The following is a 16,636-nucleotide window of genomic DNA, read 5'->3' as shown; positions in this document are numbered from 1 at the left end:
TTTTCACAATTTGTTAGTTCTTGGTTTTGCCAAGTAGTATTACGTGCTTAAGAGTCCATCTTCTGAAGCCATATGGCCTGGGTGCAGGGTGCAGGCATCAGCTCCATTCACTCACTAGTACTCTGCCTTGGGGAAGTCACCTCAGCTTCCTGCACCACAGCTTTTAAGCTTTAAAAAAAAAAAAAAAAGGTGTGTCTTGGGGGAGGGGGAATTGCTAACAGTAACTTGTTGATAAAACCTTAGGAAATTTCACTAAAGCAGTTGGAAGAGCTATTGTCCACCTGTAAACCCAGAGGATTAGAATAGTGTGTGGTGGCCAGGAGAAGTGACAGTTTTTGGGGAATGACACAGACGACCCAAAGAAAGGCAGTCCAGGAGCTCAGAGCAATTATCTCAAATCCCATCTGCATCAAGGGGCAAGGCTGAGTTCTTCATCTATCCCTTTGGCTCTGAACCCCTGGAGGTCAGCAACAAGGCAGCGCTGCCTTTGATGGAAGCACAGCCACACTACCAAGACTTTCTGATAGTAAAATGGTGGATGCTAGAATGAGGAAAGCCGTGTTTAATAAACAACATGGCTCCCATGTGACTCATTCCTAAAGTTCCTAGTGCTACCAATTACATGAAAATGTGTCAGGAGCCAGGATTTCAGCAACATTTAATGCGTGTGGGACTCCCAGATCCATTCCCTGATCCTTTATCCCACTCCAGTATCTTCCCTTCAGAGTTTCATCATCTCGTTAAGGTTATAAAATCACATCCCAGTTGGTCTCCATTCTCCACACTCCTGCCAGGAAGTTCTCTCGCTTGCCTTACCTTGTCATGTTCCTTGCCTCAATCCTCTCAGAAGCTTCCCTGTGCCTCCCAAACAAAACCCTAATCCTTGGTTTGGATTTAAGCCCCGTCACTTACCCTACCTCCTTTCCCATCTGTATCTCCATCCATGCCCTCAGCACACACTGAGTTAAGCAATTTTCCCAAATGTGTAGCTTTCTGTCATCTTTGGCCTCGCAGGGTACCGCCTTCACAGATTCTGCCAGCCTCCATTCCTCACCTCCCCGTGTAGACCGTGCTTCCTCTCACCTGTGTTCTCAACCATATCCTACCTCACACCACAGCTCAAATGCCTGTGCTGTGAGTCTTTTCACTGTGCTGAGTCTTCCCAAACTGTACTTTAGTTCATGACCTTCTTCACCCCAGTTGTGAGCCCCCAGAAGACCAGAATCACTTCATATCCTCAAGACCTAACAACATGACCGGCGTGCAACAAGCACATTGTAGCTCAATCTATTGACTGAATTTAAACAGAGATACTGGCAGAAAAGGACTAAAAGATAGTCACTTCTATCTCTGACCTCCAACTCACCTAATAACGTTGAAAGGCCAAGAAATTATATCTTGATCTTTGTTTCCAGAGCCAGCCCAGGGTCTAGCTCATGGCAGGCGTGTACCCAGTGGTTGCTGAAGCAAAACCAACCGTTTATTAGTGAAAGAAAAAAAAGGAATTGGTGTTGAGTTCCTAGGTCATCCCACTGTGAGGCTGCACCGTTCTTCCATAGCATCCTTGGGCTCACCCTGTGAACAGTTTTGGAAGCAGGTTTGGGGACACATAACTAACGGAGAGGAATGGGCTTTGGTGGGTCGACATGTGCCCTGAGCTTTCTGCCATTGGTGGTTGGTGAGCGCCCTCCCTGACTACTTCAGCCCCACAGGTAGGTTAACCTTAGTCTCTGAAGGCTGTGTCTGGCTCTCAAGTTTATCTGTCCTGCATGCCCTCAGAGTTAGAAGTTCCTTACTCAGGCTACAAACGCCTTCCAAATTCTTCCTGGATAAGAAAAGTGCAGTCACTTGTTTTATTGCCCAGCAGAAAGGCCTGTTACTGTGCAGGTGTTTCCGAAACAACTGTGGATAGTAAAAGGACTACTTAAACATTGTCCGTTATACACCAGACATTGTGAGGTGTAGTAACACCAACTCCTTTGTTCTTTGTATGCTTTCTTTGCTTCACTGATGCTCAAACTAAGGCCCAAGAGGTTAGGTCATTTGTTCAAGGTCACACAACCAGTAAACCAAGGGTCCAGATCAAACACAGACCATTCTGCTTCTGAGCTTAGGCCAGTATTGCCCTTCTTCCCCAGGAAGTTCCTGGAACCCACAGCACAAGGCGGGCCTCGTCTAATCCCCGTGTTTCACTGGCAGAGCGGGTATCACATATTACAGTTATTTGCACAGAAGTCTTTCCACTGGACTCTTAACAGGTCCACACCTATGGAATCTGGCGCAGGGCACTGATAGTAGATGTTACGAACGAACACAAACTGCCCTTTGAGGAGTAACACACAGTCCCTACTCCATGCACTGATAAAAGGAGGGGCAGAACAGCAGACTTTATGCCTCTGCTATCCACCGCTGTCCTATGCTCAGCCTGCCTCCACAGCAAGTGTTCCCAAATGTTTCACCAAACCAGCATTTGTCCTGTGGGAATGAAGTTAGCCTTGGCTTGCCCACTCACTGAAACCCTCTTACAAACTTGATTCTCAGCCTCTGCCCTTAACCTAGAATGTCCAGACAGGAGTGGTATGGAACCACCAATTTTAGTGCCAGAGAATTCCCGAAATCTCCCCTTTCCCCATGATGGAAAGTCAAAAACTTCTTGGGTAAGTCTCATCGGGGAGTATGGTGAACCTGGCAGTCTGAGATCCCAAAATTAGCCAAGGGAGCTATCTCCAGCATAAGGATAGAGCCTGCCTTCTGGATACAGGTGTCCAGGCCTTGCAAATGTTACCTGTCTCCCAAGGGCACACACTAGTAACATTTGCATAAGGCTTTTCTGAGAAGTTAGCAACAAACAGCAAGCCTTGCTGAAACTTTTCTCTATATTTTGGGGTTCAGAAGAAGTGGCCAGGAACTTGCTTTCCAGAGGTGAATGCCAAGGACTCTGCTGAACATCCATTGAGAAACTAGTCTTCCTAGCCATGACATTATAGTCCTTAGAACATTATGCTATAGATAGAGAAACTGAGGACCAGAGCAATGAACTGGCTAATGTAAAGTCTCCATTATGACATGACTTTTTACCTATAGCAAGTGCCCGTAGGAACTGGCATGTTTAGCTATCACTTGACGATTCAATTTCTTCATGAGTTTCTTCCGTGCTATGGGAAGAACATGCTTTCTTCAACAAAAGCGGTACACCATGGAGGAGGCTTGTAAAGAATCAACTCTGGCGTGAGTCTCCAAATAGAAGCCGTGAGGGCACATAAGGGTGAGATTATGCTTCCCAGGGTACTTGGAGTGGCCCTGGGCTGTTGTGCTCCTTCCTTGCTTATGTGGGCAGGGTGCTTTGTGTTTCGTATTCTGGTCAATGTAATGTCCAGAACATGGTATGTGAAGCATGGGCAGAGAGAGACAGTCATGAGTCCCTCTTGGATCTTGAACTACCAGGGTATGCTGGGAGGTTGTTCAGCTATGCCAATCCTTCTGAATTTGGGTTCTGGGGAAGGAGGGAATTTTCAGATTAGGATTCAAAATCAAAGGCACTTGAGAGCAAGTTCTTTCTGTCTCCAGCTTCCAGATGCCTGGTTTTCCTTCTCATGGAGATAAGCAGGGTGCTGAGAAGGAGTCTTAGTTTGGGTTTCTACTGCTGTGAAGAGATATTGTGTCCATGGCAACTCTTACAAAGGAAGACATTTCATTGAGGCTGGTTTACAGTTCAGAGGTTTAGTCCATTATTATCATGGCGGCACACAGGCAGAGATGGTGCTGGAGAGGTAGCTGAGAGTTCTACATCTGAATCAGCACGCAGCAGGGAGAGACAGTGACACACTGGCCAGGCTTGAGCATCTGAGACCTCAAAGCCTGCCCCACTGGCACACTTCCTCCATCAAGGCCACACCTCCTAATAGTGCCACTCCCTGTGGGCCTGTGGAGCCATTTTCAGTACCACAGGAATGAAGAGTCCACTGAAGAAAGTTTCCCTTCCTCCAAGTCCAGCAGGCTAGCCCAGGAAACTGGTAGTGAAGAGCCATTCTCTAATTGTAAGCAAGCATTCTCAGCAGTTCCCACGCCAGTCCCCGGGGGGGGGGGGGGGCATTTGTCTAATTCTTTCTGATAGTTCCTTTTCATTCCTTCCATAAGAGTAGAAAATGTGTGATTGGTTTCAGAGAGGACAACACAGAGGCCCATGGGAACCCTCTGCATCCCAGAATCAGCGTGTGCCCCTTTTGCCCCTGACAAGACACAGTTGAGGCATCTCAGAGGCTGGATCAGAAGGAATCCTGGGGGGTGGAAAGAGCAACATGTTGGAATCTGGACCAACTAATACAGGACATCTCCAATTGGAGATGGATGGACCTAGCAGGTCCTGAAGAAGTCAGGAAATTTGGAACTGCCTAGTCCAATTAGTAGCTTACTGTGTGACAAAACAGTAAATGGGAGTGGGGGGGGGGTCAGAGTTAAAAAAATACAGAAGGGATGAACTCTGACAGAGAGGTGACCTGGACATGCATTCGGCTTCTCCTTTCCAAATCCCTCCCTCCCTCTTCAGTTTGGTCTGTGTCCTGGATGCTACAGGCTGAGAGTTCATTGCAACTAGCAATTCCTTGCTACACTCTCGAAAATCTGAGCAGATCTGCCCCAGGAGCCGGCCCTATTCCCTGTCCTCTCCTTATGGTGGCCTGGCTGCTGCTGCCCTCCAATCAATCTGCCATGGCAGTTGGGAAGCAAGCCCAGAGAGAGCTGGCAACTCCCGCAAGGTCAGGAGGTGCCAGTGTCAGCGAAGTAGGCAACCTTTATGCCCAGAATCCTTGACTCAGCTGGTAAAAGACTTCAACTAGAGACACTTGGACTGGACTGTAGGTCCAGAGGCTCCTCTCTGTGCTTAGGCCCCCTTAAATTCCCCTTCCTTTCCTGCCTCAACACCACAGCCAAGACTCTTGCAACATCACTCTGGGAGCTAATTCCTGAAGTCACCAATCTGTTGATTGGTCCCCAAAGTCCAGGAGGACCTGCAAATCACCTGGTCTTTCTACCTCTGATCTCCTCCCTTCTGTCTGGTTCCTTCAGGGCCAAAAGAGAGAGGAGAGAGAGAGGAGAGAGAGAGAGAGAGAGAGAGAGAGAGAGAGAGAGAGAGAGAGAGAGAGAGAGAGAGAGCACGCTTTTGAGGAGTGAGGCTAGTCCCAAGGTTAAGACAGTCTAATTTTCTTAAGCTCCATGTCATTAGCAGTTAGGTGTAACAGGAGAAAAGATTCTGTTCTAAATAGCTACACACTATACCAAGGATATCTGTTAAACAGTATGGAGGGGGAGGATGGTGTTTACAAAAGTGTCCCCCTAGGAATAAGGTCGATGTTTTGGATAAAAACACCCCACCTTGTAAAGACGCACTGTCTCTCTCAAAGTAATTTATAAAAATGGCCCCTGCCTGGCCATGTGGCACACACCTTTAATCCCAGCATTTGGGAGGCAGAGAGAGGCAGATCTCTTGAGTCTACAGAGTGAGTTCCAGGAGACAGGACTATACAGAAAACCCTGTCTTGGAAGAAAGGGGGAGGGGATCCAATTATTATTTTATTTTTAACAAGATTTGAAATTCATAAAATGTTAATTCAGCTTTCTGAAGAAGAGCCATGCACAGCAGTTCCTAGTCCAGAGAAAAAGAAGAAAAAGAAAAAAGGAAAAAAAGAAAGAAGCTGAGGACTAATGGAAAGAAACCATAATTTTGTCACCTGAACAAATCATGCTTAAGATTGGGTTGGGAGCTTGTCAGATGCTCTGTAAAATAATGAAGGGAGATTGAATCCAATAATGATTATCTGTAGCTTCTCAAACCCTTTTTGTGTTTTGTCAACAACTGTTAACCTTAGAATCTTTGATAAAGAAATAAAAGTATTTTCTTTGTATTATAAAAATGTTAATTCAGATTAGTGTATTTTGAAAAGAGCATGAGAAGTTTGAAAAAGAATTGGGAATCAGCTGAATGACCCACCCTCCCGAATATTACACAGGTACACTTAGAGCACTGAGGCTGGGAAAACACGTGCTGAGACCAATAAAGGGCACTGAGATCTGGTGTGTGGGCGGTGGAGAAACGGACAGGTCATGCAGCATAGTCCTGTGATAGATAACCTACTAATCATTTGAGGGAAAGTTACAGACTTCACATCTTTCATAAAAATTAATTTCAGCCGAACTAAATGTATAAAGGTAGAAAATGAAAACAGCTAATAAATGTATTTATCAGCTAAATAAATGTAAAAATATAGGTAAATGATTTTAGAAGTTTAAAACTGAAAAATTTTTAAGCAAGACACTGTAAATATTCACTATTTATAGAGGCAAGTAACAAGTATGATTACCTTTAAAAGGAAAGTTTAAAGCCCCAGGGTGGTACTAGTAGGACCAGTAACCCAAAGAATGGAGAAATGTAGCCCATTGGGCAGGAAGGAGGGCGTTGTTGCCTTGAGTGTGTAGCGACCTAAGTGAGAGCAGAGCGGGTTCTAATGTCTTAAAGGATGCATGCAGGTTATTTTAAAAAAGACAGCAACGACTAAGACATAAAGAAAAAACTAAGGAAATGTAAAGTGCAGTGCCTGAGAGATACCGCTTTCCTTGCTTGAATTAGCAAAGATTAAAAAGATCCCAAGATGCATCTGTTGAGCACTTTGCCTGTCATAGCCTTTTTCTGAGGGCTGTTTGACAGGTAGCTGTCAAATGCCTTTAAAGGGGAAGGCTTCTGATGGCTGGACCGCATGTCTAGTCATTTACCCTAAGGAAATAATTGGTCACATTCACACAGGATGCTCGTGGTACCAATGCTATCAGAGCAAAAATTGGAGACTAAGAATTGGCTAAATAAAATACATCTATATAACTGAATATTTTAAAACCGGTTTTGAAGATTATGTGTGTTGATTAATATGAAAAATGCTTATACTTATAAACAAAATGCATATTTTCGTAAATGAACACACAGAAACAGTCTACAAAAATACGTATCAAATATACTCTACTAAATTTTCCAAAATGTTTATGTTTACTTTATGAGAACAAGCATTGGCAGCTTCCTTGTGCCTAGTTGACCAGTGAGTTCTGTAAGGATACATTACAAGTAATTGTTCTCTGGTCCTCAGAGCCTGGCACATCCTAGGGACTCAACATGAGTGGCCAGATTTTCGTTTTTTCTGTGAATAACTGGCAAATTTAGTGAAATCAAACCTAAAAGAAACCCCTAAGCCCCACATTATGCTCAGAATTGAAGTGAGGAGACAAAGGCCTAAGACTGAGCATTGGATCTGGGTTTCTTTTTTAAGGTTATGCAGTATGGTGGCCCCAGGCAAGTTACCTCGCTGCCTGAGCCACTTGGGTCTGAAGTGGGCTGTTGAAATTCCCATTAGCGTTCTGTGCTAAGCAAGCATGCCACACCTACAGTTTAGTGGAGCGTTGATCGCAGGAGACACTTCAAAACAGAAAGCTTTGAAACCTTGTGCAACCCCTACTTGTCCAGTGACTGTGGCTGTGGCTATGACTGGAGGTTGGTGTTGGTGCCTCCTGCATGTCCTGCCTCAGTTGACCCTTCACCTGCTCTTTGAGTAAGATGCCCAGGGTTCTTTCCTCAAAGAAGCTAAGTCCCAGCGATTGGACCGCAGGTGCAGAGGAGAGCCTCGGGTGGAACCCAGAACTCTGCAGCCCACCAGCTAGGGATGAAATTTGTACTCCTCGGTTTTGCCTTCCTGCTTGGAATGGATTTCTCACCTGACAAGTGAGATAATAGAGCCCAATAGAGGAAGGTGGGACAGGGCAAGTGAAGGCACTGGACCCCTCACAGGAAGAACATGCAAAAGCCCAGAGCCACCGTGGGCAGTGTGGTTTGTTGTTTCGTTTTGTTTTGTTTCCTAATTCCAAAGTCGTGTCTTTACCTTGGTTCTAGCTTAGACCAGATCAAGGGCCATTTCAAAAGAAACAGAGACAGCAAGCAAGGCGCCTTTCTCCCCGTTTGCGCCGGCACGCATGACTGAGGGTCTTAAACAGCAAGACTGGAGGAAAATGTCTTATGTGCTGGCGTCCACGCCTGCGTCCACGCAGGAACAGGAGCCACACTGGAGCGCAAAACGCGTGTCAGGCATGCCTGCCTTCGGGACGCTGTCTCCCACGGCGCCTTCTTCCTCCAGCCCCTTCCCAGGTGAAGAATTTCAGCCAAACTAACGGAATCCAGAGCGGTGGGAAAGGGGTCTGTGCGGGAGGGGCGAATCCGTCCCAGAGCCACCGGTTTGGGGATAATTACTTTTAATGTCAGAAAGATTTAGTTTAATATCATCTCTATTAGGCTGCCGGGAGGGTAATTAAACGGGACGCGTCGCAGCCGGCAAACAGATGGCGTCTGCTTGCTCCGAGGCCGCGGGCAAACAGCGCAAAAGTCAACGCTTCCCAGGTCCCCCATTGATGCCCCCCAGCCCTTCTCCTAGTCAGTGGTACAGAATCCTCGTTCTCGGCGTCCAACACCACATCACCCCAGGTCCCCACCCGGGCCTTCCCTCTGGGCCTCTGCTGTGGAGTGACTCAGAGAGATGGATGGGGTTGAAATGAGGGTGTGGAGGATTTCTGGGCTGGGTGCACACGCCCCCTCCCCACCGGCGGGGCAGACCAGGCAGCCAATGATTCTGAGCTGAGGACAGACTGAAAGTGTGAGTTGGGCCCTCGCTGTCAACCACTTCATCTGGAGTGGAGGTCTTGGGCTTCCTCTGCCACGGTCCCAGGAGACGGACTAGGTTCTGTGCCTGAGACAGATGTGCTCAACGTTGAGGGTGCACACTCACGACGTGTCTGGGTTTGAGGTCATTTACGAAATGGTGCCTGCAGGCAAACATGCTTATGAGAGCACACTGTGAGGCCAAACTTTTTGAAAAGGTCCTTTGGGTGGGTGGGTGGGGGCAACGTCAGAGGTGAGCGCGCTGCCCGTCTGTCCAAACCTGCAGTGAGTTCACGAGTGTGGAGGTGTGTGTGTGTGTGTGTGTGTGTGTGTGTGTGTGTGTTGGGGGGCTCATCTAGTTGCCTCAACCTGGGCATACTCTCCCTAAGGCTAGGGGCTCAGTCCATCCTTCCAGTTCTCTCTCTTCTGGGCAGCTGCTCACATCAGCAGAGGCTAGCTGCAAGAGTGGCCTAGGAAGCTGCGCAGAGGCATCCTACCGGTGTGAGCATGGTTTTCTCAGCCCAGAACGTTTTTTGTTTTGTTCTTCTTCCCTCTGTAACATTCTTTACATGAACAACGCCAACCCAGGCGTGTGAAAAGAGAGCTTGGCGTCTCAGACCTGTGGAGGTACCAGCTTAGAAAGAGCACCAGAAGAGGGGAGACATCCTGTGGTTTGGCCTGGGCTGGGTTCCAGGATGCGATACCTCCTATTCTTAAGAAAAGAAGGTTCGATCCAGGTCCAGGCAAGAGCTCGGGTTCCCGAAACCGTTGGCTCTCGTGAGTTCGCCAAGTGGTGATCCGGCCCCAAGCGCGAGAAAGGGTATTTAGGCCACGGCTTCCCAGAAAACTATGTAGATCTGGATAGGTTATTTCGTTTTGGGGTTTAAAAAAATTTCTGCAAAACCTTCAAAAAAAAAAAAGAGTTCTTTGAAGCAGGCGGGCGCGTGGAATCCCATCCCGCAGCGCACGGAGCCTTCCCGCCCCTCCCTCCGGCAGGCCAGCGTCAGGCATAGCTAGAGTTACTCTACCGTCTGACCCCTGGGAATTTAAGAGAGATGGGGGGGGTGTCCTGAGGGCACCCTCACTCTGCCTCTTGAGACTCTTAGCTCCCTACCAAATCTTTTCTCCGGTTCCAGAGAAAGAACTTTCTCGGTAGTTTGCAACCAGGTTGCTACTCTGTACTATTCGGGTTCAAGATCCCTTGAGATCGGCCTGGCGAACTTTCTGGAAGTTGCCCGCCAGATTCTGGGACTCATCACTCCCTCAGGTCTTGGATCCTCAGTTGACTTCTTGAACAGGGCGCATCCTGGACCCTCGCAGGCGGGTGGTCCTGCTATGGGATTCTGCTTACCTAGCCTTCCTCCCGCCCCAGCTGCGGGTCCGCCTAGCAGGAGGGGCTGCGGACCGAGACCGGCTCCATGAGCCTAACAGGTGTGCGTCTGCGTTGGCATAGCCCCGACTCCCGAGGCCCAGGGCCTTCTAAAAAGCAATGCAAAATCGCAGGGTAGAGAGCGGAGAGGAAATGAGGGGATGGCTTCACTTTTCATTTAAACGAATTTTCTTTACTCTGAAGAAGAGAGAAAAGTAGAAAACAAAAATAAAATTGAGAGTAACAGAATGTTAGCCGCAAAGGCAGAGTGGAGAGTCGGAGCTAGAGAATCCTAGGGCGAAGGTCTTCAAGATCTGTTCCCGAATGGGAATAACTACGGAAGGATACAAAATTCGAACCTGCTACCTTCTCCGCTGACCGAAGGGGTCCTGGGGCCGTGACGTCAGCACAGGGCGCTGAAGGCCAAGTCATCGTTGGTCCAGGGCCCCCGCCCTCTGCGGCAGCCTTGTGGCCTGGTGGCCCGACCCACTGGCCAGTGCCTCCAGCGTCCGAGAGGATCTGGGGAGGCGCAAAGGCTGCTTTTTACTTTCGTTTAAAAAAACTTACAAGTAAACTTCGTTAATTTCAAACAACAACAAAAAGAATTCCACCACCACCCCCACAAACGGGAGCGAGATGCGGAGAAATGAAGAAAGGCAAGGGCACAGGGGGCCGAGGGACAGGGCTGGGGCGCGGGGAGAGAAGAGGCTGCGGCGCGGGGACCCTCGTTTCTCTGGGTTCCTCGCTTAAAAACGCAAATCCTTACCAGTCACACTTACCCTCCGTGCGGCCCGTGGTGTCAGGACTTTGCGAACGAAGGAACTAAGCGTTAAAGGTGGCAGGGGGAGGGAGGGAGGGGGAGGAGCAAACCAGCTTTCTACTACCTCGGAGCCCGTCGGACTTGCGAGCACCCCGACCCCGTCAGAAGGAAGCCGGCAGAACGGTCTTGGCAGGTCGGCGGTGAACGCCCTCCCTCCTCCACCCCGGCCCCCGGGTTCCACTCCCATTCCGACAGCGGTAATTGAATTGTCACCTGCCCCCGTCCCGCCCCAGGCCTCCAGGGCCACTTGGGAAGCTCTGCCTTGCCAAGCGCCCCCGGCCAAGGCGGAGTGGCGCTGCGGAGCCGGCGCCCCCAGAAGTAGAGGGGTTACACACGTCTAGGCGGAGAGGCGCACCGGACACGGTAATTAGGAGCAATTCACACGCTCCCGGGCGCACGGAAACTTCTTGTCACGACATTCGCAACGCTCCTCCTCGCGCGCTCCTTCCCTGGCGCCCCCTCCCCTCCCGCAGGCGCTCAGCCGAGCTTTCCGAGTTTCGAATCTTTCGGACACTGTAGAATGAGGGGCTCCCCGGGCGCGGGCCCGGCCAATCAGAGCGCCGGCTGCCTCCCCTGGCCAATGGCAGGCGCCACATTGTTGTCCAATTCGGTCTAATGGAGCCCTGAGGAGCAACAATAGAGCGGGCGAGCGGCTCATTGAGAGCTGGCAGCGCCGGGCTACCCAGGCCCGGATTGAGTGCTGCGTCCAGAGCGCACCGAGGGGACGCGGGTTCCAACCAGTCGGCCCCCGGACGGGTCCCCGGCCCCAAGTCCCTTCCGGAGTGTTGGACTGCGTGTTCCGAGTGGTGGTGGGGGGAGTGGTCCGGAAGTTCGGATATGGTGGCAGGAGGAGGGTGACGTGGTCAGAGAAGGGGCCGGGAGCGAGGGGAAGAGGCCGAGAGAGCGGCGGCACGAGCGGAGCTGGGCGGTGCGTGCGGCGCCAGCGGAGGAGGAGCCCGGAGGCCGAGGCAGGTAGCAGAGGGCTGGCCGCAGAGCGGGGGAGGCAACCCGGCTGGCGGCCCCCGAGGGCGAGGCCTAGGCCCCCAGGGCCTTAGGGACTGCATGCCTGAGGGTTTGGGCGAAGAGGCCCCGCGCGCGCGCTGAGGTCTGACCTTCCCAGACGGAGACCCCGGTAGCGGGGCCCTGGCTCTGGCGGGGCCCCGGGCGGGGTGGCGGGTAGTGAAGGCCGCAGCGGAAGCCAGGAGCTGGGCCTGCTGGGCCTTCTGCAGCTGCGGCGCAGGTGGGACTCTCCTGTCCCTTTGGGGTCAGTTTCCGAGGCGACTCCCTGGCCTCGCTGAGGCCTGCTGGGGAGTACAGGTCCCCAAACCCTGGCCTGAAGACCAAAACTCTGGAACCTGCGCAGGAGCGGGGTCCCAAGGGGTCCCAGGATGAGGAGGGTGTGTCTGAGGACTTGGTCCCCAAACTGGGAGGGGTGGGGGTTGGGTAGGAGGAGTTGAGGGAAAAGGAGGTTTTGCAAAGCCTAACTTTTCGAAGACATGCCTTCTTCCTCGACTACTCCAGACTAAAGGGCTAAACCCCACGCCACAGGCCACTCCACCTGTTTCAGTAGTTTTTTCTATTTATCACCGTCGCTCCCCGTGGACTGTTCCCAGATCACCCGTGTCAGCTCTTTGGGGATGTTTTCCTCGCTATTTTAACTAATCTTGGAGCTAGATGGCCTGTCCAAAGATAGCTTTATTTAAAAATGGGTTTTCTCTTTAATCCCCTTCAGCTCTCCTAAACTTCGGTTCCACGTCTATTTTCCCTCCTATCCTTTAGAGACTCAGACCACAGCATGCCCCGAACTCTTTTTTTTAAATGGGTCCCAAGGCCATAAGACGAACTTTGCCTCCAAGTTTGTCTTCTAGTTCTCGCTCTACTTTTAAGAGGAAGAAGTTCTTCAGGTCTTCGCTCCAATTCCTCTGCCCCACATTGAAAGCAAGAAACAAGAGCCCAACCCAGCCTACACAACCCCGCTCCTCACCTCCACATCTCTCTCCCCTTTACCCTTCCGCCAAGACGGAACGGTTTTTGCTTTTTACTTTGCTTTTGACACCAGCCTGTTGGTGCCAAGTTTTCTCTGTAATCCGAGTCCATTTCAGGTACACATTTCTTCTTTCTCGCTTCACCCCAATCAACCTAAGCGTTGGGCATAATATTTTCTTTTCAAATCCTCCTTACATTCAACTGAACCAATCCAAACTTTGCCTTTTTTTTTTTTTTTTGGAGGATTCAAGGGAATCCTGATTCAAAGCTGGCAAGTAAATTGGTTGTAAGAGCATCGATGAGAGGAGCTGGGGGTATACTGTTTGGGGGGGGGGGTCGTCGTATTTACAAGGAGGTTCCAAACGACCTTCCCAGCAACTTGCCAGCTTCTAACCAAACTTGTACAACCAAAGTTTTCCTAAATTTGGGTTTCCGCAGGCCGTGCTTAAGTCTGACGTGTTGTACTGTTCTCACTCAGGTGTCCCCACTTTTCCCACGCCAGGTTCAGCCATGGAGCTGCGCTCGGAGCTGCCCAGCGTGCCCAGTGCGGCGACAGCAGCAGCGACAGCGACGGGACCTCCCGTGGCATCAGTGGCGTCTGTGGCCGCGGCAGCAGCCGCCGCAGCATCGCTACCAGTGAGCGTGGCCGGGGGCTTGCTGCGGGCGCCGCCCTTGCTGCTGAGGGCAGCGGAGAAGTACCCGCGGACCCCCAAATGCGCGCGCTGCCGCAACCACGGAGTGGTGTCCGCGCTCAAGGGCCACAAGCGCTACTGCCGCTGGAAGGACTGCCTGTGTGCCAAGTGCACGCTCATCGCCGAGCGCCAGCGCGTCATGGCGGCACAGGTGGCGCTGCGCAGGCAGCAGGCGCAGGAGGAGAACGAGGCGCGCGAGTTGCAACTGCTGTATGGCACTGCCGAGGGCCTGGCGCTGGCCGCCGCCAACGGCATCATCCCACCGCGACCCGCCTATGAAGTCTTTGGTTCAGTGTGCGCCACCGACACCGGGGGCCCCGGAGCTGGAGCACCCGCGGGGAGTGCTGGGGGCGCAGGGGGCACAGGGGGCGCAGGTGAGAGCGCGGTCGTGCCGCGGGTGGGGGGAGGAGAGGGATGGGGTCTGGAAGGAGGAGCCCGGAACCCAGGGCTGCTGTCCACGGCCTGTTTCCTTAATGACAGAGTACACAACTCCCTTCCATAGAAGTTGTGGCTCATCACCCACCCAGCTTCTGCCCGTCCATAAACCCTGTCTGCAGTTTTTACACGTTATTCCTTCCCCTCACCTCCAGCCCCCAGGCAACTCTTTAGCCTTAGTCTTGCTAAGGAGGCAGGTCCTTAGTTACTGCCCAACTCATTTTGCTGGGTCTCCTCCCCCGGCAGGTAGCCGGAAGCCGCAGAGCCCCTCTTGCTTCCTTCCCAAGGCTTCTGAAAGGACCCTCTGCGATCCTCTAATCCGCAGGCTTCCCTAAGCACTGGAGACGCCCTCTTTCACCGCTCAGCGAGACTCCTTTCCTCCCGTTCCTAAAGCATTCTGGATAAACATTCGCCGCGTCCCCTAGATTCTGTCTTCTTTCCCCACAGCGCACGCCGGTTCTCTCGTGGTTGGAACTTTTCCCTGGACCCCTTTCCCTTGCTTCTGTCTTCTGTCTTCTGCCAGCATAAACCTACCGCTTTCTGGACTCTAGAAAGTTTTTCTGTGAGGGAGGCAGTTAGGCTCAGACCATGGAATGGGCTCGGCTCTCAGATCGGAAGAAGGGAATTTCTCAGGACTTAATTTTGAAAAGTGTGGACTAGAAACAGGATGGAACCTATTTTGTCTGTAGAGAGGCTTAATACCTAGTTCCCCAAGGCACCCTCTCTTCGAGGCGGCGGTGTAGCTAAGGTAGGGTTGGCTTTGGCAACCTGAGTGGGGTAGTGGCATCCACACACAGTGAGGCACAGCCAGAGGTTCTCTTTGCTCTGGTTTGAACCTTGGCCAGGCCTCGTCTCTAGGGCGGGGCGGAAATGGGAAGGGAGTAGAGGTGCTGGGCACACGTGTGGGAAGAGTGCACTGAACATTAAGTTTTCAGGGTGCCAGGTGGTTGGGGTTCTGGGTACAGAAAAAAAAGAGAGCGAGCAAGCACTGTGGGGTTTTAGAAAAGTAAAACCGCGGCGCTGGAGCCCAGTCGAGGACAGTTTGGAAGATGGGAATGAGAGGAAACTTGCATTCAACGCGCCTGAGCGGGATGGTTCCAGTGTTCTTAACCTCTCCCCACATCTCCGTTTTCCCCTCAGAAGCCAAGCTGCAGAAGTTTGATCTGTTTCCCAAGACGCTGCTTCAGGCCGGCCGCCCCGACAGTCCGCAGCCGCAGCCAGGGAAGCCCTTGTCGCCCGACGGCGCGGACTCGGGTCCCGGGACCTCGTCCCCAGAGGTGCGGCCCGGCTCAGGCTCGGAGAACGGCGACGGCGAGTCCTTTTCGGGGTCGCCTCTGGCCCGGGCCTCCAAAGAGGCAGGAGGCAGCTGTCCTGGTAGCGCGGGCCCTGGCGGTGGTGGCGAGGAGGACAGCCCCGGCTCCTCCAGCCCCCTGGGTTCCGAATCGGGGTCGGAAGCTGACAAAGAAGAGGCAGAGGCCGCACCGACTCCGGGGCTGGGCGGCGGCCCCGGTCCGCGGCAGCGGACGCCGCTGGACATCTTGACGCGCGTCTTCCCGGGCCACCGGAGAGGCGTCCTGGAGCTGGTGCTGCAGGGCTGCGGCGGCGACGTGGTGCAGGCCATCGAGCAGGTGCTGAACCACCACCGCGGAGGTTTGGCGGCCGGCCTGGGCCCCGGCGCGCCTCTGGATAAGGCCACGGTGAGCGCGGCCGTCGCGGTGGAGGACGCGTGGCCCGGGCGCGTGGACGCCGCAGCCGCCGGGGGTCCCGGGCTGCCCGCTCCACTGCAGACCGGGCCCGCCGCGCCCCCGCACCACAGACCCTTGCTGGCCGGGGCCATGACGCCGGGCGCACTGGGTTCGCTCAGCAGCCGCTCGGCCTTCTCGCCGCTGCAGCCCAACGCCAGCCACTTCGGTGCCGACGCGGGCGCCTATCCTCTGGGCGCGCCGCTCGGCCTGAGCCCGCTGCGCCTGGCCTACTCGGCGGCGGCGGCCCACAGCCGAGGCCTGGCCTTCATGGCGCCCTACTCCACCGCCGGCCTGGTGCCCACGCTCGGCTTCCGGCCGCCCATGGACTACGCCTTCAGCGACCTCATGCGCGACCGCTCGGCCGCCGCTGCCGCCGCGGTGCACAAGGAGCCGGGCTACGGGAGCGGGCTGTACGGGCCCATGGTCAACGGCACCCCCGAGAAGCAGTAGGACACGGGGCCCCGCGGCCGCAGACACTGACCCAGCCAGCTCCCCAGCCGCCCGTCCCTCCTCGCCCTGCCCGCGCCCTCCGCTCATAGTTGGCTGGGGGGAGTGGTTCGGCTAACCGCGCAGATGTCCTCAGAGGGGCATTGTGGTCTGTGTGCTGGTCCAGCCTCGGCCACCTTTCCCCAGGCCTGCTCGCCCTGTTGTCAAAAGGCCGGGGGTCTCTAAGAATCTCGAGGGCGGCTGTGGCCGCGCCTACCCCTGCTGTTCCCTCTGCTTTGCTCGCCTTGCCAGCCTTGCTCAGGTGGATGGCAGGACAAATCAACCTCTTGTGTGTCCTCCAGAACCTATTCCCCTTTCATTAAAAAAAAAAAAAAAAAAAGAATCCTCTCTAACAAATATAAATTTAGGATGTATACATCTCTTGGCACTGAATTGAGTCTTTGGGACACGCATATA

The 16,636-nt window shown here is 52.8% G+C and overlaps 1 protein-coding gene across 1 annotated transcript; it reads left to right on the top strand.

The window, feature by feature from the left end:
• Nucleotides 1-13,371: 13,371 nt before the first annotated feature.
• Nucleotides 13,372-16,192, top strand: Dmrta2 (DMRT like family A2). Its single transcript, XM_057785049.1, has 2 exons — nt 13,372-13,927; nt 15,129-16,192. The coding sequence occupies exons 1-2, from the start codon at nt 13,372-13,374 to the stop codon at nt 16,181-16,183; spliced, it is 1,611 nt and encodes a 536-aa protein (XP_057641032.1). The 3' UTR covers nt 16,184-16,192.
• Nucleotides 16,193-16,636: the final 444 nt, after the last annotated feature.

Source organism: Chionomys nivalis, chromosome 11 (genome assembly GCF_950005125.1).
Source record: "Chionomys nivalis chromosome 11, mChiNiv1.1, whole genome shotgun sequence".
Lineage (NCBI taxonomy): Eukaryota > Metazoa > Chordata > Mammalia > Rodentia > Cricetidae > Chionomys > Chionomys nivalis.
The sequence above is the reverse complement of the archived record's forward strand: the minus strand, read 5'-3'. Positions and strand labels throughout refer to the sequence as shown.